A 20496-nucleotide genomic window follows, 5' to 3' on the forward strand; every position below is an offset into this window, starting at 1 on the left:
TCTGATTGCGGGGGAGGCAATCAAGGACTTTGGAAAAAATTGTATATATCAGTTGACATCACACATTTTACACATGCAATCATAAAAGCAAATATCTACATGTTTGCTGATGCTCCTAAAATTATCAAGAAACTAGATTCGACACAGGATTTGAACTTAAACAAAATTAAGTTCCATATATAAGATCATTTAGAAGTAAAAAAAAAAAACGGGGACAAAACGTTGCACTTGCTGCAGAATTACTATCTCACACAACTACAACAGCCTTAAAACATTATTTTTAAAATGCAGCTAGAGATAAAAAAAATCGCAGCACAAGAACTTGGGGAGTTTAAAGAGCTTATTAATAGTTGGTTTGATTTAATGAATTTCTGTACATCTGATGCAACTACATTTAAACGACCTTATGGAATGGACATTTTGGAAGAACAAAATAGGTTATTGGCTCTAGTAATTGATACCTACTGCTACTATAATGGTGTGCATTAGAAAAAAATCTATACAAATTTTCCAAAGTGGCATTGTAATATTCTCCAAATCTATTCAGTCGTTATTTACTGACTCGAAAGAGAAATACAAAATTTCTTATTTATTAACACACAGATTAAACCAAGATTGTCTAGAAAACGGTAAGAAATAATTTTTACCTATGTTAAGCATATGTTTAATTATTTGGTATTTTTAGTTGAGAACAAGGGGTGGATTACATGACCATCCGTCACCTCTATCCATACCCTTTACAGAGTACGAATCATGATACTATAACCACCGAACACCGCATTCGTTGTTCGGTGCTATAACTAACAAGATAAGTCAACGTGCATGTTCTTGCATCTCTCTCGCACACCTGTGACGTAAACCCGAGACAACTTTAATGATGCCAAGTTAAATGCTCTATCTGTTGCTATCCTGTGTGCTTCAAAATGTAGTGAATGAGATTTTTATTTATTCATTGATGTAGTAAAGACTTTGTATATTATATTGTTATATAAATTTTGTGGTGAAAACATTCAGTTTACTGGTTTAATATCACCTAATTTATATATCATACGCAACTTCCTCTCGACTACCTGTAGCTTCTTTATAAAGAAGACTAATTATTTGGTTGCCATAATGGATTGCGCAGTGGTGGGTTGTTTAAACAATTATAATAAAAAAGTAAATCTTTTTCGAAGTGTCGTTTTTTTGTGTTTCCTAGAGACAAACAAATGCGTAAAGTATGGGTCCTCAAGTGTTTTCAGCGAGACAAATTTAATGTAGAAACCGCGAGAATATGATCAAAACATTTTACAGAAGCTGACTATTGTTTAAAAAAAACTATAGTGGAATATTACTACTAATAGTATAATTAATTATGAAATTGTCACCGAAGAGATCTTTTCCTCGCTAAACATTCTTAGTGGTGATATAGAAATTAACCCTGAAGATTTAAGATTTTATTAATTCGAATATAAAAGACCTGAAATGGGATGGATTGGAAAATTTAGCCGGTTTCATTGTATTTAAGTTACAAAAAAAAAAGAAATACTTGGATATATTCCGGACGCTAACGATAAATCGTTTACTTGGGTAAACCACGTTTCTGAGGGTGGTTTACTCAAACCAACACTGGAATTTGTAACTAAATGTAGTGAACTGGAACATATTTTTAGTAGTTATAATGGCAACAAATTAAAAATAACTAAAAATTATTTAAAAAACCTAATAGAAGCTGCATAATATGTAAATGTTGCGAAGATGTAAAATTACTTTTTTTATATGTAAAATGTATTTTAAAATACTAATTCTAAATAAAAATATTAAAGATACCTAATTATAATATCCGCAAAAGAAAAATCACGAAGATTGTAAAATAAAGGTCTAAATGATATTCATAAAGTCTGAAGTATGACCTGCTTTTCCTTATATTTCAAATTATTTACATTTTACCGGTCTTTTATATTTAATTTATGTTTTGTAGCAATATCTATTTTGTTTGTAATACACACAATCAAATCGAAGATTCATATATTTCTTTAATTAATTTTACAAATTACTAATTAATTTTCAAACTACGTTTTCACAGAAAGTAACTTGTTATGACTTCTTAGTGCAAGATATGGCATCGAGGGTTTAAGTTTCGAAGTTGTTCATTACAGTAATGCATATGGAACAACGTGGCCATATGATGCATCGTTAAAATAAGATCCACACAAGTCCCCTGGCTTTGTCTCGCTATGACGTCATGCGCAAAGTCGATTAAAATTAGAACGGCAAGTGAGCATACCTTTGATACCTTGTTTGTTATGCGTCTGTCACTGTCTCTCTATATTCTTTGATTATAGCATTTTAGAAACAGGAGATAAAGACAGTGTACATATATTTTTATATATCTAATAAACATTGCTAAAAGAGAAGAAGGTGCCAAAATAGTATAGTATTCCAAATAGAAAAAATTAAAAGAATATTTTTTGTGAATGGGTGAAATTTAGTTAAAAATGGACAATTATTTTTACAAGGTAAGAACAGCACCTAATTATACCAAACTTTTGTTACTAAATACAAACTCATTACTTTTTTGTACACTTTGCTTCTGTAGTTAAATTACCTTTAAGTCTTAACCTTATACATGAATCTTATATTTATATACTATAATAATATTTTAAAATCATTAAAACTCTTATCTCTTATAATTACATTCCTAAAAGTTGCCTTATTTTATAAAAAAGTCATACATTCTTAATTTTAATAATATTCCATTATTATAGATTTTCATGGACCTTCTACTTCTGGGCAATAGTACAATGTTACTTTGTGATATCCTGAATAGCAAAATCCCAGAAATGCTAGAGGTTACACTTTATTATCTACATATGGCCCTTTACAGAAGAGTATTTTAGAAGCTATGGAACTTTTAACAGTACGAATGAATATAGAGGCATCTGTATTTGTTTATCAAAAGGAAGATCTCCAACATGATTTTAAGATCAAATGAAGACTCTGGTGGAAAAATCCCTACATGTAGTTGTCCATCTTTTACAGGATCGCAGCCAATGGAGACGGCAAGATAACAATATTTAGAGTGTCCCTACCAACACAAGGGCTTAAGGAATGAAGAGGAGGAGGAGGATATTTATTGCCAATACTTTACCAAAGAAAATTATACAAATAAACCAGTGTCAGGATATCTGTTTTATTATGTTATAAATTTAGATATAAAAATGCATGTATACTATATTTTTAGACAGAGAGATTATATTTTTTGTCACAGAATAAGTTTTTATTTCTTATTTTATGAGTATATTTTCCATTAAAAGCATAGTTTTTGAATTTTCCCGCCTAAAATTCAGAGCATATTTTTAAATTTGCCTCCTAAAATTCAGAACCTACGTTTTGAATTTGCTGCCAAATGAAATTAGTTTCGGCCCGTCCGCATTTGGCGCTAAAAACTCTCCCAATTATTTCTATAGGACTTACCTTACTAGAGGGCTATCGGTTATGTACTATGTCAGAGCAGAAGCAGAAGTTAAATTGACAATTTAAATGTCAAATTTGTTTGAGTTTTGTTAAAAAAAGTTATAAAATGGTGATTAATAGACAAAAATATTTTGCAAAAATAGAAATGAATACATTAATTTAATTTGGTTTTCAATCAATCGAATTTTTTGAATAGTATAAACTACAAGAGCTACAAAAAATGACTGGTAAGATATTTTTTTTGAAAATTAATGCAATTTTTCTAATTTTATATTTGTATATTTAGACCTATTCACGAAGGTTAACTGCACATACTGTCAGGAAGAAATAAACAGTGTTAGAGTAAAATGTTGTGTTTGTGCCGATTTCGACATATGCCTTCCAGTAAGTAGTACAAAGAAAGGTAATACCCACAACTTCTAATTGATCCTTTAGTGTTTTTCAGTTGGTGCAGAAATAGGACCGCACAAAAATGATCACTCCTACAAATTTGTTGACCACTGTGCAGCTAGTGTGTTTGGTGGAAGAGGAGGATGGACAGGTAAAGAGCATTTACAATTGTTGGATGCAGTAGAGTTGTATGGATTTGGTAATTGGGAGTTGATCAGTGAACATGTTGAAACAAGAACTCCAGAAGGTAAGTGTAGAATTTACTTATATCGTTTATTGTATGTTATATATAATATATGTTTTACATTGGTTAATCTTTTTGTTGTTGATTTTAGAGGTAAAAGAAGAATACATAGCTCGTTATTTAGATGGAAATGTAGGAAAAGCCACTCTAGCCAGCGTTATTGCCAATAAGCCAGTTTTAACTGATCATGTCAAAGAAGATACAGGACCTCTGTCACCTACTGTTGTAGCTAGGTTACCACCATTAGATGTCACTCTTGAAGAAGCTCGACTGTTAGGCTACAGACCACATAGAGATGATTATGAAAGGGTATGTAATATGGTTGTTATTGAATCATCGACAATATAGTCATAATTGGAGATGAATTCACAAGATTTGGTTGGAAATGTTATAGTATTCTTGTTGGTTATATTTTTCAAAAATTATCTAAGATGTATGCTTCCTTTGGTTGGTCAAACTATCTTGTTAAAAATACTTATTTAGTGATTCTTTTTCATCAAGCTGATTTTGTGGAAAAAATATTTGATTGCTACATAGTACAGTTAATAGTAGGGCTGCCATAAAAATGAATACCTATTGAGTATTATTAGAGATTATTACATATCCACAACTAAATTCTACATTTTTGGAGATACAATGGTTCTTTAACAAAAATAAGAACTTTAGGTGATGTCCACTTCATATTCCTATACAGAAAGATAAGATCAAGTGTGAGGAAAAAAACCTGTGGAGAAGTATTCCCAATGTTTAAATTATCTTTAAACTATAGATAAAATTCCACTTTCTATGATAATACACACTAAAAGCTCAGAGAAAATTATAAAATATTATGTAAAGTATGTTATTAAAATTAATATATATAAAATTATTAACAAATGATAGTAAAAAGGACTTCTACGTTTATTTTTAGACATTATTCATGAATAGTTCACTTCTTACACAATAATTTAGGTCAGATGACGGAAGGATATAAACTCCACCCAAAACTATGCACTTGTTAATTTTCAATAATACAAAAATTTCTTCTACTTCACAATCAGGAATTATCACTTTCTGTGCATTGATGTCATTTTTAACAGCAATTAACACACCTCCACCCCTAGTTTTTTCTAGTAGAAACAGGATTGTGTCATTTCTAAAAACATTATAACCTTTATGTGCCATATCCTCAACAAAGGTTGGCAATCATCACTACTATTCTAACTTTTGACACTACAGCCCGAAAGTGTTCATTTGAACTGCATCCAAACCATTCTCTGAGGTTTCTCATCCATGATATTCTTCTCCTAACTATGCTGCACTTTCCTTGAATCTTTCCCAGCATTATTAGTTTTAGGAATTCATATCTGCCACCACATCTGACCCAGATATTGTGGTTTTCTTATTTTGATGGAATCCAGTATCTCCTTGCTGTTCTCTATTCTTCTTAGTACTTCTTCATTGGAGATTCTGTCTGTCCAGGAGATTCTTGGCATTCTTCGATATGTCCACATTTCACATGCTTCCAATTTATTGAGACATTGGTTATTTAATAAAGTCTATCTCTCCACACCATACAAAAGAATAGAAAATACATAACACTTTAGTACTCATTTTATAAGATTTAGGCTGAGGTCTCTACAACATAATATTTGTTTCATATTATTGAATGCACTTCTAGCCTTTTCTATTCGAACCCTAATTTCTTTGGTATAATCGTTTGTTTCATTAATGTTTGCCCCTAATAGTTATAATTCTGAACTCATCCTGGAACCAGAAAGTAATAATTCCACCTGGCTATAAACACAAGTTATCTAAGTTTCTACTGTGATTAATTGATAATTAAATTGAGCTCAATCCACCAACATTTTGATAATAAATTAATAAAGGAGCTGAGCTTGTATGTTTCATTGTCTCTAGTTTTTTATGTGGAATTATCATTTTTGTAAATTTTAGTTATATATTATAAACTCTCACCTTATATGAGACTTACCATCTTATAAACTTTCTCACCTTGTTCTTGACCTTTTTGAGGTTCTCTTTAACTTTATTCAGTTGCTGGGAAGTGAGATCAGAATGTAGAAATATCTTTTTTGATTTAGCAGACTGAATTTTTTTTTTAAATATTTATTACATCAAGAGTTTGTTAATACAATTTTTAGAGAACGGGCACCATTTTTGTTTTGTTTGCCATCTAACAGCTTTAACAATTTTGATATCCTTTTGAGTAATCTATTTAAAAATTGAGTAGCCAAATCATCTGAATGAGCATTTCTTTTATTCACAGGTTCCCATAGATTATGAATAATTAAGTTCTCTTTTATCTTTTAGACACCTCATTTAGAATATCTTCTTGGTTTTTAGAATTTTGTAATTTCATATCATTAACCTCATTTTGCAGTTTTTCAATTAATTTGAATAGTTTTGGAACAAGTTTCACACCCGATTTGCATTTTTGGCACAAATTCATTAACTTCATAACCTTAATCTCTGATGAATAAAGACCAGAAAAATAAGTATCTTTGTGAACAGGTCGCTCATAGCTCTCACAATAAAGTATGCCTTCTTCAGTACAATCTTTCTTTCATACCATACACTTCATTTTCTGATTTAAAACTTTTAAAGTCAGCTTTATCAGTTGCCTTACAATGTACACATACTGTTTTTTTTTGTGTTTTGTACATTACCATAAAAAAGGGTAATAATATGAATTATTATCAGTTAATAGCAGTGGATTAACCAATAATTACACAATCAAATTGAAGACAATTTGAACACTTGAAATACCACAAAAGTTAGTTTTAAATTGATACCAAATTTATATTTAGTTTACACATTTAACTTTAATTAACTCTTTACTGAAGGTTAGTTAACATCTAATATATACTGCTAAATTTACTATTATTGTAAACAAAAGTCATCATGACCATATTATTATTTTCTTTTTATCATCCTTACCAGTAAAAAATACTGTAATGTATGTACTGAACGAAGGTAAATTTGCTAAAAAAAAATTACAGATAGATTTTTTAAATTTGTCTTGGCCTTTCACTTCAATTGGTGCATTTTAGACTTTTTCATGAAGGATGATTTAAAAAAATATATTTTTTTTTTATTTTAGGAGTACAACATGGAGGCTGAACATCTAGTATCTAAGCTTGTCTTAAATCCCGATCAAGATACTGAAATGGAGATCGCTTTAAAATTGTCAATAGTAGATATGTATGCTAGGAGATTAAGGGAAAGAGCTCGTAGAAAAAGATTAGTTAGGGAGTACCAACTGGTAGCAAAATACTTTGCTAATATGAGAAAAGATCCCAGTAAGATGCCACAATTTACAAAGGAACAAAGGTATAGACTTGACAACTTTAAACTATTTTTTTTGTTTATTTATTTTTATTAATGTTACAATAACTCAAAGAGTACTAGGATTGTTGCTTTAGTTTCAGAATAGAAGAAAACAAAAATATTTACTGTACAATTTGATTTGTGTACAATTGTTTTACTGCATTCTATACAATACAGCTTGAACTAAAAACAACAAAAAAGGTAAAAATAGGTACACAAATATTGTTTTAGAACTCTCCAGCAATGACTAATGACTCATCAGAAGTTTCCTGGTTGTGTATGTCCGTTTCAGGATACAATATTAAAAAAAAACGGGTGTGGCAGTCCAGTGGGACTGCCGGTAGAAGTTATACTTCTATACACGCGTTCGCCGTTACAAATTTATATGGGAGTCAATCTGCACAATCATTACATATTTAATGCTATAGGTAAGAGAGAGCACAAAGAGAAAAAGAATTAGGTGTATAGGTATATGGTGCATCGTTTGCTGTATATAAACATTTGACCTGTAATAGGAGTATAGTAAATGAAGGATCGTATCAATATTTTAATGAAAATATATATTTTATTTTCATATATGTATAAAAGGAGTTGAATGCAAAAAAATTTTTTTACACATACTCTGCAGTAAAATTCGTTGTTTATTTTGTTATTAATATAAAAATTACAATACAATACACTGCAACATAATTCAATATAATAATACAATACAAATTAAAATGCAATATTCATAAGTATTTAAAACTGCCAATATACATAACTTACTTTACGAAGATAAAAATAAAAAACCAACAACTCGGATTATGTTGTAAATTTTCATTTTATTTTAAAATTTAGCATTTTTGCGTATATTACATATATTTAATAACATTAACGTGAGGTTTTTAAATATTTCAAAAATAAAAAAGGAAATTCATATTGGGATTCGAACTCACGTACACCAGCGTATGAACCAAACACGTAAAAGATTTGCCAATTAGACATGTTACTAACGGATTTCAAAATTGACAGTTGTCTGTCATACAGTGATTATTTTGAAATACAAAAGCCTAAAATAATTATGAACATTTAATAAATAATACAAAACATATCACATAAATAATAATATTAATATATATTATATTATATTATATTATATATATATATATATATATATATATATATATATATATATATATATATATATATATATATATATATTGAATTTGAAATTTCCGCGGGAGCTATATGTGGTTTCAGTTGTTTTCCGGGTTTGACGAAACGTCGTCAAAACAATGGTTTTTCTAAAAACCAAAAATATTTAACGCGGAGTCAAACCCGGAAAACAACTGAAACCATATATATATATATATATATATATATATAATATTATATATAATATAATATATTTATATTAAATATATATACAAAAGGAACATTTTTATTCTCGAGGGGAAGAGAGAGAAAATATATCTTATGTCTCTCTCTTACTCATTATCTTACATATGTAATGGTTTCACAGATTCACTCCCGTGCAAATTTCCAACGCCGACCGTGCGTATAGAAGTATAACTTAAAAAAAAAATCGGTTGCCTGTAAAGTCTGTTTTACGGGCGAAGATTTTACGTGACAACGTCTTTTTCTCGGTAGAATATTTATTGATATGAATATTATTAAATTGCACAATAGGAACAAGGAATTGAATGAAAATAAGAATTGCACAAATTTTAACTATAGAAATATATTTTGTTTACTAAGACATTGTACATGTAAACTTAAACTTAACTAATTTCTATTTGAGTGATTTTGTTGAGGATAGGACGATGATAGGAGAAATATGAAATGAAAGGAAGTGTTTCTGCTGTAATGTGTCTTGCGAAAGTCAAGTCGATGGTTGTTCCTTTTATAATTACGGAACACGCACCGATTCAACGCGCCTAATTCTCTAGTGCTGCGCGCGCAGCGGACCGATCATGTTTGAGTGGGAGAGAGACGCAAGGCATTCGCCGGTCCGGCGGGCCTCTCTCTCGTTCGGTGACTCATCGTAACAGACGTGAGCGGGCGTTACACTTTTTCATGAGTGACTCCGAGCCACAACCTAATTTAAGACGTTGTCACGTCAAAAAACGAAATTTTAAATTGTATTTGATACTAAAAGATGTATTTTCAGGGAATTACGGGAAAAATTTCGAGTTTTTTCCCAATATATGTCGTGTGGCGAGCATGACCGTCTTATAGCAAGTTTAGAAAGAGAAAGTCAACTACGTCATCGATTGTCGGAACTTCTGAAGTATCGCAGTTTGGGTCTTAAGACGCAAGAAGAAATCATCCATTATGAACAGCATGTTGTTCACGAAAGGCAGCAGATGTTGAAGCAAACCAACAAAACTGTAAGTTTTCTTTATGATATTTTTTGTATATAATGTAGTCATTGAAAGAGATGCTAATTAAAGAAAGTTGTGGATTGTCCACTTAAATGCAGATAAAAATCATAAATTTAAGTGTATAATGACATTTATGTCATTGTCAATATAAACGTTGTTTATAAACAAATTGTATTCAAATGTTTATTTAAAAAATATGTTAAGTGGCTAAAATACTATTTATTTAAAATACGGATTATACCAGAAGCAATTGAGATTGAAAAACACTCTGAGAGCCTCAACAAAAATTACAACAATGGTCTATTAATTTGAACATGAAAATGTGGCATGAAGATGTGGCACTCTGGGAGTGACCGTGTTGGAGGAGCATAGCTTTTTTATCGTCTATGCACGTCTTTAATTTATTTTATTTTAATTTAGTTTATTTTATTTTCATTTATTTTATTTCAATTTATTTTATCAAGAAAAGCGCCTGGTGCTGCGTTTACTGCTCCACGTACTGTATGGTCGCGCAATCTGTCGTTACAGCCTGGCGTTTCATTGCGTTTCAGTCGTTTATTTAAATTCACATAAACTTTCTAATTATGTAAATGTTGTAACTAATGTTTTTCTTGTGTTTTACGGCGTGCAGTCTAACAATACTAAAAATCCAGGATACGTTAAAAGAAACAAGTTGTACCAATTTGCATTCCATCTGGGACAACAATGGCTTTCTACTGCAGGTGTTCCGCCTCCGAAAAGGGTGAGTATCCTAATAGAACACTCTATATAAGTTATCATATATTGTGGTTGATAGTATTATGTTTGAATTATTGGTAATGAATAGCTTTACTAAATCCTAAATATTCCACACTAATTAATATGACAACTAAAAGTGAAAAATGGACAACGTTAGTGAACAGACCTGAAATATTCTATATTTTTCGTGTAATAACGTCATAAAGTTAGTTTATGTCTATGGTCGTCAGATGGTAGAAGTGTCGTTGTTGTTAGTCGAAAAGTTTGTTCGACATTTTGCACAATTTTGTCATATTTTGAGATATTCCACCCTTTCTCAAAAACATAATACTTTCTGTGAAGAATAGTGCATTATTTTGAGTTGTGTCAGCCTTGTAAAGAAGTTTAGGTTGTGTTTCAAATGAGTAGTAGTATTGTTTTGAGTTATGTCACTATTTTAGAAAATTATTAGAACGCTTTGAGCTTTGAGATTATTAGAAGTTTTGAACCCAACTATCTACAAATTATTTCGACTTTGACTTCTTAAAAAAAAATCCAGTTGGAATTATTTCAGATTATAAAAATTTCGCAAGAATTAATGAGTAGACGCATGCTAAAATGGATTTCTGTCAAAAATAATGAGGAGAGTTTATTATGGAAAGTTAAGGTATGAATTTTCAAATGAAGACATGTATTTTTTTAAAGAACGTCACAACTTAAAAATTTAATGGCCTAAAGGATTAAGGAAGTATGGATTTACTTAGCTTGGTACAACTTTTTATATATATATTTAGGGATTCTACAGTATTCACTGCCTTCCCTCGCTCAACCGTTTCCATCTCTCTCTGTTGTTCCATTCTCCATTGTTCAGTCCTCTCTTACTCATGGCGTCGTCTACTTCGTTCCTCCAGGATTTTCGGGGTCGTCCTCTTTTCCTCCTTCCTATGGGGCTCCATTCGGTTATTTTCTTTATCCATCTGCTGTCGCTAGTTCTTCTTACATCTCCATACCACTTTAGTCTTTTTTGTTCTATATATACAACTTTTTACAGGCTAGTAAATACCAAAGCGAAAATATTAGGCTGTTAGAGGTTATAGGTATGTTTCATGATATTTTTAAAATTCATCGATTTTTAAATGGCCATTTCTGAAAATTTTCACATTTTGACATATGTCGGTCCTCTTCCAAGGTAGCGATATGCTAACCATAAAATCTACCTTTTAGTAAGACTCTAACAAAGAAAATCAGTGTAAATTGTATATCTTTTTGCATAATTAAATATTCTTTTTAACAGTGTTGTTAAATAATGCTGAGTTTAATCCCAAATTTTATGTTTATATACTTTCTAAGCTGTCTCAAAATATCATAAAATGTATAATACACATGGTGCCTCGATAGTGTTGCTATTGGGTCATAAGCTGTATCTTGTGAACTACAACAGACATTATGATAGTGATTGTGTGAATATATATATATAGTATCATTTTTTTATGAATGTATCAATATATGCCGTAACTTTAAAAGGTTTATTGGTAATACAGTGTGTGGTCTCACATTTTTTTTTTCTCTCAAAAAACCGAATTAGGTGTGTGGAGCCCGTTGGAATTGGTATTTATTGGATATTTTCGGTTGCAACAAGTATGAAACTGTAATGTTCAGTGGTTTTACTAGAGGTTCTGTGTTGATTATTGGCACTTTTTTGCTGGAAACACATTCGGCTCGAAGGACCATGTGTTGATTTATTGATATTCTATTGGTAATGAATTTATAATAAATATATATGTTTCGAGCAATGTCCGAGATTGGATAATCCTGGCATTGTACGGAAAATCTTGTCCACTTATAGCATTGTACCCCTTTACTGTACAATCTTCGAAATAGACATCATCGTCGAGCTTTGCTGTACAATGCTCGAATTTCAATTAGTAGCCATGCGTCAAAGTTATGAGAATATGACACATATGGATTCATATTGATTTTTACGAGTGTTCCCCATTTGTTATTAAAGACAAACAAACATCAATGAGGTTATAAATCCATAATTAGGGCTTTTGGCTTCTCGATTTTAGTATTAAATTATCTCTTGAAAATATGTAATGTATTTATATTTTAGTTCGACACATCATTTTACCACATTGTCCATTCGAAAAAGTCTATATATAAATAGAAAATATAAAAATATTAATTAATTAACAACAAATGTTCGATTTTTGATTTGGTGTGTCGCTTGTCAATAATAATCGATTCGAATCGATTGTAACGATAATATTTTGCCTACCATAGGGTAATATTTTGGGGGTGGAAGATTGGGGAATAGAAACTATGGGGGTGGAGATAGGGTAAGCAAGATAAACGCTACTTGTGCGAACGGCACTCAGGGTTTGTTAGGAGAGTTGGGGTCGTGGATAAGTAAAAAATATCAAGGGGTTTGGATTGGGGCAACTACAAAAATATGAAACAAACGGTCATGAATCTCTTGGGACAAAATAAAAAGAAACAGGAAACACCTCTAGTAATTTATAAAGAGCGCCACTTCAAGGTGCATAATTATAACTATTACAACAACTAGTTGTAACTTGAGATATAATTATTAAACATAAAAAACATATCTTTTCCAAATGGAAACTCTCAAAAAATGGTTAGTTAAAAAAAGAATAAACAAAATGTTAAAAAACAAAATTTAACATTTATTTTTGTGTCACCACAAACAGTTACAAAATAGACAGTAAAAAAATAATACAACAATAGTCGCAAAATACAAAAATACAAAAAAGACTTACATGTTTCATCTGTTATGGGTCACTGGAACACAAACCTTGGAAACTAAAGTGGACTTGGCTTCTTAAAAACAGGAAAAGGTACAACTGGATACAATGGCAACATTTCAAAACTCACTTAAAACTGTAACTGAACCATTAAACTGCTACTATATTTTTCATATTTTTCATAAAAAAAGACGAACAACGAGGAACATTTCAAATTTGACGTAAAATTTGGACATAACGCAGAAGACCAAAGCTCTTCGCCGCAGCTCCAACGAAAGTGACCAAATTATCTTAAAAAATTGATCGCATAAGTTGGAATAAACAAAACACTTTGGGTTTAAGACACATAAACAAGACACAACGGAAATTAAGACGTAAATTCTTAATTTGAAAACGCAATATCGGGCGGTTTGAACAAAGAAATATCGAAGAAATTTGCGCCTGTAACATAAACAAACAATAAAATGATTTATTATCGACGGCGGCGACCTAAAAAGAACGAAAGATTATTTGGGTTTTAAATTGAAGGATACGAACTAAGAAACATTGAAAAAATTCTTCGTTATTATAATGCATATATAAGGGGATTTCAATTAACACATATACGAGGGGATTCCAATAAATTTCAAATGCTACCCGATGAGCCTTTCGATAATCACTTTTACTTTTGATCATTTCAGACATTGTACAGTTTGGAGGTACAATGCTAGAAGTGCTCGTAACATACACATATAAAAAACCACTATATTTAATTGAAAATTGTAATATTATAGTATAGATGTGTTTATTTCGGGATGTTCGTACCTTCTACTCTCGCGACGAAAACGCTCTCTCGCGGTGAAGTCTGTTGGTAAAAAGCGCAGGGTCGGCTTAAGCGCGGCCGGAATAGGGCGTTATATATAAATCCATGAATCATTCTTCATTTTCTTAAAAAACTTTATATAGAAGTGTGCCTGTTTATATCATTACTTTGTATATTGATATATTAATTACTTTCGAAGATATTTATTTAAGCCTTTAAATTAATTATTTAAAATTAATTTAATTATTAATTAATTTATTTATTTAAAACCGTATCCTTGAAAATGTTTATTAAATAAAAAACGTTTTATTTTAGAAAAAGAGACGATCGAAACACCGATTCCACCGAAAGAAGGTTCACGTCGGAACGAAACGGAAGATGCGACATCAGCAGTTACTACTTCAACAGCAACTGGAACTAGGATAGTTCTATTCGTTTTTATTACTTTGCCACTAATTTTCACAAACATTTAATAACGAAACGAGTGTAGGTATATTTTTTTATTATTATTTAAACCAAAATATATAATTGTCTTAATCATAACAAACGTACTTAAAAAAATAATAAATATCAGTGATACTTACTATTAACTTGTGTAAAAATACATATTGTTTAAAGTAATCGAGATTTTTAATATTTCAAAACAATATGGCTGATATGCACATAAAGTAAATTTTTTTTGTACATTCGACACTGTTGCCATTTTGACTTTTAAAAGACCTAAAAATTATATTTGAAAAATGTAATCTAATCTAACTTAACTAAACCTAACCTAACCATATCTCACCTAAAACTGCTAACAAACCAGTAATTTTTGTTAAAAGTCTTCTTCTTCTTCTTCTTAGCCTTCTGTCGTCCATCTTTGGACATAGGCCTCTCCCAACTCCTTCCATCGGTCTCTATCCTGAGCAACATATTTCCAATTTGTTCCGGCTATTCTTTTAATGTCATCAGCCCATCTCATCTGTGGTCTTCCTCTTGGTCGTTTACTTTCGTATGGTATCCAATGTTGTATTGTAGTATTCCAACGTTTGTCTTTTTATCTAGCACTGTGGCCCGCGAAGCTCCATTTAAGTTTGGCAATTTTTGTTGTTATGTCCTCGACTTTTTTTTGGATCTTACCCAGTCGTTCCTCTTTTTATCTGACAGTCGTATACCTAACATTGCTCTTTCCATTGTTCTTTATGTTGTGGCTAGTTTATTCATGTTTGCCTTGGTTAGGGTCCGGGTTTGACATCCATATGGCATGATAGGAAGGATGCATTGGTTGAACACTTTGCTCCTCAAGTATTGGGGTATTTTGCGGTTCTTAAGTATCCAACTAAGTTTTCCAAATCCTGCCCATGCTAGTCTTGCTCTTCTAGTAATTTCCGCACTTTGGTTCTCTTTGTCAAGTTTCAGGATTTGGCCTAGGTAGTCCTGGATTTGTTCTATCTCACTGCCATTTATGGCTGGGGTCATCTGTGTTTGTCATTATTTTTGTTTTTTTCTTATTCATTTTTAGGCCGACGTATTGGGAGCTGGCTGCTAGTTCCAACATCATAATTTGCAGTTCCTCGAATGTGCTCGCTATAATCACTATGTCGTCAGCGAATCTGAGATGGTTTAACTTGTTGCCATTAACGTTAATGCCATAGGTTGACCAATTTGTAGTTTTGAAGACGTCTTCTAGGGCTAGGTTGAAAAGCTTTGACGATATTACGTCTCCTTGTCTCACTCCTCTCTTAATGGGGATGGGATTTGTATTTTCGTCTAGTTGCACTATCATAGTTGCTAAATATAAATGGTGTATGCTTGTTAAAAGTAGCTAAGTATAAATGGTAAAAATAAATGGTTTAGTGTAACCTAACGTAAACAAACCAAACCTAAACTAGCCTAAAAATGTTATAAAAGCAGTAATTTTATGTTAAAAATATTTCAGAATAAATAAAATATTTAATTAAAAATCTTTAATTTTTTTTTTCATAAGAAAACATATTTTATATAACTGTGGCAACACTGGTTAGAGTTACCCTACTTACTATATAACATATAAAACGGTTGTCATTTCTTGTTGTTTCATTTTCATTTTTGGAAAACGTTTTTCAACGTTTTCCAGACCATAAAAATCATTGTAAAATCATCAGTAAGTGAAGCAGAATTCATAGATATAAATTACATATTATCTGTAAACATCGTACCCTCTTACTATACTAGTACCAGATTATGTTCCCAATTGATTTGAAACATGATTGTTTTCCGTATAGATTTTAAGCTTATTTTACTGTATTTACTTCTCATTCAATAATTTGTCATATTGTTTTTGTATAGATTTTAAGGGTATTTTATTGCATTCAGTTCTACTTTTCTCTTATGGTGGTGAAACCTTGGATAACCTACCCAGTTATGTGTACTAAATTAATGACTTTGTTTAAAAGGGGAGGGTGTCTTAAGTGCTTATAAGTGACTGAATAACAATGATGTACAAGTCAAAACTAGGAAACAATTGACGGATGTCATGTAAGGCAATTAATTCGCGATTGAAAACAAAGTATCTGACCTCTGACGGAATAAATTTAAACTACTAAAAGTGGTATAAACAAACCAGACAGCTGTTGATTTGAATAGAATTATTAAATTTTTTTAGTAAATTTCAGCATTATGAACACGTTAAAGTATTTTAAATCAAATCGATATTGTTCTGTTCCTCAATGCAATTCAAGATCAACAAAAGATATTTCCCTATTTCTCTTTCCTAAACTGGAAAACATGAGGAAAAAGAGGAAATCAATAAAAAGAAAATACCACTATCATTAAGTCAATAACATATTGAGGATACATAATTTATTTTCAGATATAAATAAAGAAATAACAGAAATACAAATACTTACCATGTTGGGATAGTATCATGAGGTTTTTCCTTATGATTTATTATGTAATCTTTTAAAGACAAATCATATGTTATGATCTTTTCTGACAGGTGATCTCAAGATAAGGTTGATTTCATGTAATCAAATGAACTATCTTACATTAAAGTCAAGTTCAAGTTATTTATTTATGTTAATATACAATAAAGTACTTACAATATGTCAAAAAATAGTATAAAATAAAAATTAACATATTAAAAACATCAGGAATAATATAAAATAATGCACATATCAGTAAGACAAACATTACACAGAACATCATGCTCTGGGTTCCCAGATATACACAAAATAGGATTCATCAATACACAAGCCAGTTCCAAATATTAAAATGAAAATTTAAGAATTCATCACTTGAAAACTTCTTCCCCTCCAACCAATGGTCTCTTTGCTTCGCCACAATGCTCAAAGATATCATTAGGCTAATTTCCATTTTTAAATGATAAAAATAACTCGTCTTAAACCAAACTAAACATGCAAAAGCAATGGTAAACATTAGTTGTTTATACCATTTATATCGGCCATGACACTGCAATCTACCTGCCCTCTACATTCAGTTTCAATGTCAGGCGGCTGATACAGGTTTTGATTATTTGTAAAATAAGATTCTAATAATAGAACAAAAGTTCTTTGAGCATTATTTTATAGCAATATGCCATAATTGATATAATTCTATATTAATGATAATTTAAGTCATCTTACTAAATCATCACAACGTCTGCACTATTTCTCTCCATATTATAATCCTTATTTTTTCTGTTTTTTTATATTCGTCTTTTTGTGTTTTGTTTTATTTCTCAGTCTGTAATAACCGTATCTAAATAATTATATGTAAATAAATCCTACAAAGGTGAGGACGATTAGCCTCCTTTCTTGGTTACTCGATGTGTAATACAAGTACTGTACTGAAATATTAAAACTGTAACATTTTTAATTGTATTTTATATTTATATACATTTTTTTATTGTTTTTAATCATCATATTAATATATATTATTAATACATATCATTAAATTTTTATTTTATTTTTAGGAACTGTTTAGATATTTCGACGAGTCTAAATGCCAGTTAAGACTGACCTTATTATGAAAGTAGTACAAAGTTTTTACCTAGTGAGTAGTTCTTCAATGCAACAACTGTTTACCAACTCTATCGAATAATTAATTGCTCATAAAGTGTGTCTAAAAGCCACGGTGCTGTTTTAAAGCAATTTAATAATTTATTGTTTGTATTATTGATTGTTTCATTAATTTTTTTAGTTTATACAATATGTGTCTTCTTACAAACAATAAAAATGATAAATCATATCTTTCTTTATATCTTCCCTTGCTTCGCTTATGTTTTGAGCTGTTTCTTTGATAATACAATTTAATTATTGTAGCTAAATTAACCGAGGTTGGATCACGTCGACGTTTCGACTCCATTTCTGTATTTAAGACTTTTGGAGCTCAGTATTCAGTTCATTTTACAAGAAAAACTTCAATATGTACCGAATCAAGGCTTTAAATTAGGACCAGTATTTTTAGACCCACTAAATTAAGAACTGTATATATATTATTGTATTACTATATTTAAGCTCTTATTTTTATTAATTATCTATACCTGCTTATTTCCTTTTATATATAATTTTAGCTGTATTGTGTATTTCAAACCGCCATGTCTTTATTTATGTTTTTGAACAATAAGCATTTTATGTAGAAAAGAAAAATGTGATTGATTTTAACCCTTACTGAAATTAAGTACCAAATTATTAATTTACAAAGGCAAAAGATGAATATAGTGGTTTTCCATTTTTTGTAGTATAATAGTTTCTTTTAATAAATATATGTGTATAAAAATTGTTATTTTATTTACTTTTTTCCTCAATTTAAAAAACTACAAAGGGGCCAAGAAGACTTCTTGCAGTAAATAATTCTTCCAACGAAGTTTTTCAGGTCTACTGTCAAGTTCTTAAGCAACGAAATTCTTCGTCTATCTGATCAACTTTTTCCTTTCGCTTTACCTTGCATAATAAGTTGAAGGATATGGTATTTTTTTTTTAATGATGTGTCCACGATATTTGTAAAATTCTGCGGTAGCATCACATTTCCAAAGCTGTTATTTTATTCGTGGAGTCTCTAGTATGTATATTAAGCCGCAAGTTACACAGCACATTCCTAATGTGGTAAATATACTTCTGGATTTCTCGTTTCTAATATGGATTTCACATGAGTGATTCCATTCTTCGTTCCTCTTTCTGATTCTAAAAAAGATTCACAAAAAATGAAGCAAAAATATTCTACAACACAACATTGATCCAAAAAAGATCCCAGGATACGGAATTATTACTGGAAAAACTGTTCAGCAGCTCCCAGAGAAAAGTTAGGAATTGATGGTTAATGGTATGGTTTTTGCTGATGGTCATTACGTTGATTTTGTCGATGTTAAGACTCATACCGTACCGTGTACTAACAGCGTGTACTCTATCAATTAACCTTTGAAGTCCCTCTGGACTGTCGGCAAGTAAAACGTCAGCATATTTGAAATTGTTTATGGATATCTCGTTTATTGATATTCCATCTTCAATGTCCTCTAAAGGGATACTCAGAGTAAATGTTGAATAACATTGACGACAAAATACAGCCCTGACAAACCCCTCGTAACATGCTAAATTGCTCAGAGTACCTAATTGTTTTCCACTTCGACTTTACCTTTTTTTTTTGTTCATATAAGTGGGCTATGATTCTAAGATATGCTTTTGTATTTCCGTTGTTTTTAAGGTACCTGTGAGTTTTTCGTGGTTTACTTTGTCAAATGCCTTTTCAATGTCTAAAAAGCAAGTAACTGTTCACATTCCTAACTCTTTTAATCAGTATTAATCAGTAATTAGTACCTGTACGTTAAAAAGTGTCTCTCATAAGAAGAAGACTAGGTACATGGTAAAAATAAATTAAGGACGCTACCACAGCACCAAAATACGGAAGCCGAAAAAGAGTTGGGTATCAAATAACTAAAAATTTGTACCAGAATAAGAGTAAACAAAGTCAATATTTCAAACAAACTGAGGCATCATGGAAAATATACGCTTCTGAATAATTAAAAAAACATGAAGTGACGTGAACATAGACGAAGGACAAAGCAATAGAAGATAACAGTCGGGGAAGTCAATCAGACAATAGAACAGTATTACTTCGAGTAAAAAACCTGCTAAAATATTCCAAAATATTTTACGAACACCAATATGGGATTGCAACTACCTGCCCTTAATATATAACCACCGAACAATGTTCCACATCCACATTGTTGTTCGGTGATATAACCACAGAATACATCACCCAACATGGTTGGGTGGTGTATTCTGTCATATAACAGATCCATTTTGCAACGCAGATATTTACATTTATTTTATTTACGTATAATCTTCATTTTAAGATTAGTACTCAACAACAATTTACATTAAATATCATCAAAAAACAGTAAGTCAATGGACCTTTAATTTATTAAGTGCAAAAGACAAACATTTATTTTTGTTTACAGAGTTCATATTATTC

At 30.7% G+C, this 20496-nt stretch overlaps 1 protein-coding gene across 1 annotated transcript; it reads left to right on the forward strand.

The window, feature by feature from the left end:
* The first annotated feature begins 3489 nt into the window (after nucleotides 1-3489).
* LOC140444135 (transcriptional adapter 2B-like) lies at nucleotides 3490-18806 on the forward strand. Its single transcript, XM_072535808.1, has 9 exons — nucleotides 3490-3683; nucleotides 3743-3840; nucleotides 3892-4093; nucleotides 4182-4399; nucleotides 7191-7420; nucleotides 9567-9786; nucleotides 10412-10522; nucleotides 14380-14550; nucleotides 17999-18806. The coding sequence occupies exons 1-8, from the start codon at nucleotides 3677-3679 to the stop codon at nucleotides 14488-14490; spliced, it is 1197 nt and encodes a 398-aa protein (XP_072391909.1). The 5' UTR covers nucleotides 3490-3676; the 3' UTR covers nucleotides 14491-14550; nucleotides 17999-18806.
* The last annotated feature ends 1690 nt before the right edge of the window (nucleotides 18807-20496 follow it).

Source organism: Diabrotica undecimpunctata, chromosome 6 (assembly GCF_040954645.1).
Source record: "Diabrotica undecimpunctata isolate CICGRU chromosome 6, icDiaUnde3, whole genome shotgun sequence".
Taxonomy (NCBI): Eukaryota; Metazoa; Arthropoda; class Insecta; order Coleoptera; family Chrysomelidae; genus Diabrotica; species Diabrotica undecimpunctata.